Source organism: Pocillopora damicornis, chromosome 7 (genome assembly GCF_964200805.1).
Source record: "Pocillopora damicornis chromosome 7, jaPocDami1.2, whole genome shotgun sequence".
Classification (NCBI taxonomy): domain Eukaryota; kingdom Metazoa; phylum Cnidaria; class Anthozoa; order Scleractinia; family Pocilloporidae; genus Pocillopora; species Pocillopora damicornis.
In genome coordinates, this window is record NC_142676.1 from 9563836 (window position 1) to 9568443 (window position 4608).

General features: G+C 39.4%; 1 protein-coding gene across 1 annotated transcript; it reads left to right on the forward strand.

Moving 5' to 3' along the window:
* Window positions 1-286: 286 nt before the first annotated feature.
* Window positions 287-748, forward strand: LOC149042446 (uncharacterized). The gene has a single exon (XM_089213590.1). The coding sequence runs from the start codon at window positions 287-289 to the stop codon at window positions 746-748; it is 462 nt and encodes a 153-aa protein (XP_089069716.1).
* The last annotated feature ends 3860 nt before the right edge of the window (window positions 749-4608 follow it).

The window sequence follows — 4608 nt, forward strand, 5'->3', positions numbered from 1 at the left end:
TTCGTTCGTATCTCGTAGTGTAAAGGCAAACTATTTCATCCAAACACAAGTCGAAATGTTGGAAATGTAATGATCATTTTTCTCACCATTTAAACCCAAGGCGATGTGCGAAAATATGTTAATTTGAGGTGAGACTAAATTCAAACAAACAAACAAACAAACAAATGTTGTGTTAATTAACGATCCTCCAATCAAATTCCTTGCTTTCTTCGAAGTGAAAATTTGGATCCTAGGGGTGTGTATAAAAGGAAAGTAAAGCCGTACCTACAAGTACATTAGAAAACTCATGGCGCTGCCCTTCCTGCCGGAAGCCGAGATTACGCCGATGTTTCAGTGGCTCAGAGACCGCGCCACTACCACTGCTCTGGAAGCACTTGCCTTGTACGTAGAGGAGAACTGGATTACCAGCACAATGTGGCCTCAATCCTGTTGGTCTGTCTTCATGCTGCCGATCCGCACCAACAACGACATAGAGGCGTGGCACCGTGGTCTTAACAGTAGAGCCAACAACAGAGTCCACTTGCCATTCTACCTGCTGGTGGAGCTGCTACACCAGGAGGCCAGACTTTTCTCCATTCAGATAAGGCTAGTGTCAGACGGGAAGCTGTCCAGGATTCAGCGGAAGAAGTACCGGCTGCTTCAATCTAAAATCTTCAAGCACTGGGAAGACTTTAACGGCAACGAGATTTCTGCCCGCCGCCTTCTCAAACTCTGCAGTTACCTGAACGGCCCGGCGACCAGAACCTGAAGCAGAACCTGGAACATCAAAAAACGGCTCTTTTAGGAGCCACCGCGCCCTGGTTGCGTCTTTAGGACGTTTCCAGGTCACTAAAAATGGCTCTTTTAGGAGCCGCCACATCTGCAAAAGTCATGATCAACATATGAGCTGCTCTTCTAGATTTAATATTCAATAAAGTTTGTTGTTATTTTGCAGCGGGGAAACTGGGTAATATAATTCGACCGAATATTGAATAAGTTCCCTTGACAACATCACAGACGTCGAAATTTGCATACAGATAAGTAAACAAACTCGTGAGTCCATTCGTTCGAACTTATAACATCACAGACGTCGAAATTTTCATACAAATAAGCAAACAAACTCAGGAATCGATTGGTTCGAACTGTTAACTCTCCTTAGGAAACAACTGTAGTTGCCTTAGGAAAGCTTCAGTCCATCGACGTTTACAATTTCTCGCACCGACTTGACAATTTCTCGCATCTAGTTTTAATACAACTGCTATCGAGTTTCATTTCATCACTTATTTCTTCCCATGAAGTTTCATTTTCTCTCAAGTAAGTTTTTATTCCTCGCATCGAGTTTTGGAATTTCTCCTCGCTTATGTGCAAAAGACAAACACGATACGTTTCGATGTCAATGAGTTAGGAACGGAACACATCTAACACGTCGCTGAAGGTCATAATTTAAATACAGACAAGCGCACAAACGTATAGGCCGATTTGAATTGTGCTCGTTCGAACATCCTACTCTCCTCGACTACTTTATTCTAGTTTATCTTTTCATTGGTGGTTGGTGGTGAGAAGACTTCGCTTGGTGGTGAGTACGTTGGTGGCGAGATCGTTCCTTGGTGGCGAGTTCGCTGGTGGCGAGTCTCCCCGGTGGCGAGTCTCCCCGGTGGCGAGGTAACCGGTAACCCCGCGTCCATGTTGTGATCTTTAACTAAAAACCGCTTTGTTAAATCCGGGCAAAAGAAAAATAAAAAGCAAGTGCGAAGAGCTAACCAACTGAACCTGTGAATTCAAATTAAACAAACGTATCAGACAGAGCACAGTTAACTTTGACCCAGACTTTAATTGCCAAAAAAAGACAAATTTTAAAGACCGAAGTCTGTCACAAATGAAGATATGTTAATTTCTAAGGTGAGGTGGACTTAAAATTTTGTCATGTTCAGACGAAAATCCGACCTGGTCTCACCTATCGCGAAATAGGAAATTTTGTCTTACAGATATGAAAGTCTACAGGACGCACTCTACTGAGAATAAAAAAGTATAATTTTCTTTCAATGTATCGGACATTTTATTTCAGTATCGTTCATTATGAGCAGATAAAAATTATGAAAATGTCACAGATACTCCATTTGCTGTTCATTTTCATTTTCATTTCATTTCCCTTAATTTCTTTCAAGTTTTGATTTTTTTTCGAGGGGAATTTGATGTAAATAAGAGCAGTGAAGGTTCATTGAAATACATGTCGTTGCACAGAGTGAAGAGACATCATGTTTTAAAATTTGTATTAAAATAAAAACTTATTTCGCAGGTTATAAATGGTGTCTGATGATTTAGGATTCTAAGAGGACTGGGGTTACAATTCTTTGAAAACTTTTCTGATGTGTTATTGCATGGGAAAAGTTTATTACAATTATAAATTTGTAAGTATACATATTGGCAATACTTTTACTGAGATGACAAAAAGCTACAGCTGCGCGAAAGGAGCTTTCAATAACGATATTTACATTTTAAATGATGTTCAACAGCAAAATCACACACATACGAACTTCTTCAGACATTATTTACCGATTAATTATTTTCATCTCGCCCACTTAACATTTACTAACCCAGAAAACAATCAAATTTTACTCTATGGCCGGCATATTCAAAGAAAAGATTTTTATTAGTGCGATATGCATTTAAAAAAAAACAAAAATTGCATCTTTTATTAGCCATCTACACAAAGGTAACAATCTTTTTTGTTATGAGACAAACATTAGATCCATGATAACAATTATATGTGGAGGTAAGAATGTCAAATTCGCTAATGTATTTATTGTCATTGTGAAGGTTGGTCAGGGAATAGTTAGGGATGGTGAGGGCGCATGAACACATCCACTTCAACCTTCACGCATGGAGTGCAGTTAGAGATGAAAGAGGGGATTTTACGATACTTGGCTAGCTGTTGGGAGGATGGTTGAGGAGGGGAGGGGAAGGAGTTTTATTGTAAGCCAAAGGAATGGGACTAAGGAAAGAAAGTGGTGGGGAAGTATTGAATACAGTTATCTTTACCAGACAGATTCTTGAATCTTAATTTGTTTCCATCAGCTTCCTTAATCACAACCTTAAACAACAGCTCTTGGTTGCTTTGTGGTTTACAACCTAAATTTTGCGATGCTTCATACCTTACTGTATCCAAATAGGTACATTTTCCAAAAAAGCAAAAGTGAATGCCGAAAGCACCAAAAAGAAATCCAGCCCTTCACTCGTAAAATCACTTCACTCCTCACAGCCCCTCACTCATTCAATCCGAACCACATATGGTAGATATGGTTTCTCACGCTGATGCTCGAAATTTCTAATCTAAAACGATAAAATCGTACTGAATATGCGAAACTAAGAACTATTCACAACAGATGTCTTGTTTCCTTTATTTATCAACCATGCATTGTTCCTAGAAATGAACGTAGTGGCTGACGTGAATCAGGAATTAATGGAGTTCTGAAAAATCAGATGGAAGTTCAAGGCATTGATTTGATGTTGAAGTAGAATACATTAGGTGTTTAATATGATAGCAATTAAACTTAACGATGCAATAAATGCTAGGTATTTTCTTTAAGATTTCTGTACTTTGCATGCTTTCTTAACAGTGTATCAACCTCTAAAAGTTCTAGTAAGTCAACAAGTGTCGGTACAAGCACCTCAACATCAGCTTCCACAAGTGTGTCCACTTCGACCTCAGCAACTGTGAGCACTCCAACGACATCAGTTTCAAAGACATATTCCAGTGCAAGCACAAGTACCTGAACATCCGTATCCACTAGTGTGTCTCCTTCAACCTCAACTAGTGTGAGCACTCCAACGTCAGTTTCCAAAACTCTTTCAAGTGCAAGCACAAGTATCTCAACTTCAGTGTCGATAAGTGTGTCTATTTCAACCTCAAAGTCTGTATCAACGTCGACTTCATTGAGTTTGAGTAGGTCAACAAGTGTATCAACGTCAGTTAGCACCAGCACAACCAAGTCAACATCAGTTAGTGTCAGTACTCCAACAACCACAGTTTTCTCGACATATTCCAGTGCCAGCACTAGCACCTCAACGTCAATTAGCACCACTTCAACTTCAACAAGTTTAAGCACACCCACTACATCCCTCATAATTCCACCATTCTGAATACCCGCTAAATTCCGCGTTTATGCCTTTTTACAGTTCGCTTCGACATCAAAATGTATTAAACCTGGCTCAGTGTCATTGATCGAAACTAAATTTCACTGAGGAAACTCCGATTTCGAACAAATTTTAACTTTCATATGATTCATTGAAGTCTCGACGCTTTGAAGACCTCAATATATGGATAAAAACTTCGCTTTCGCCATTCAACAAATAGGTTTTAATTCTGACTCAAAAAAACCCTGCGGAATGTGTACAATTCCACACTTTCATTCAGTGGCGTGGTTTTCAGGGCGACTTTAGGTACACTTGAAAAGTGATTAAGCGCAGAGACGAAGTAACGTGCGGTATGAGAAACGTGCGAAAAAGGTGTAACTGACGAAGAAAAACGCTAACAAACCTCACAAAAAAACACTAACGAGGAGGTATATAATTAGCAAGCGCTTAGATCTTATAGGATTTGTTTAATTTTTATTTCTATATTTTTATTGA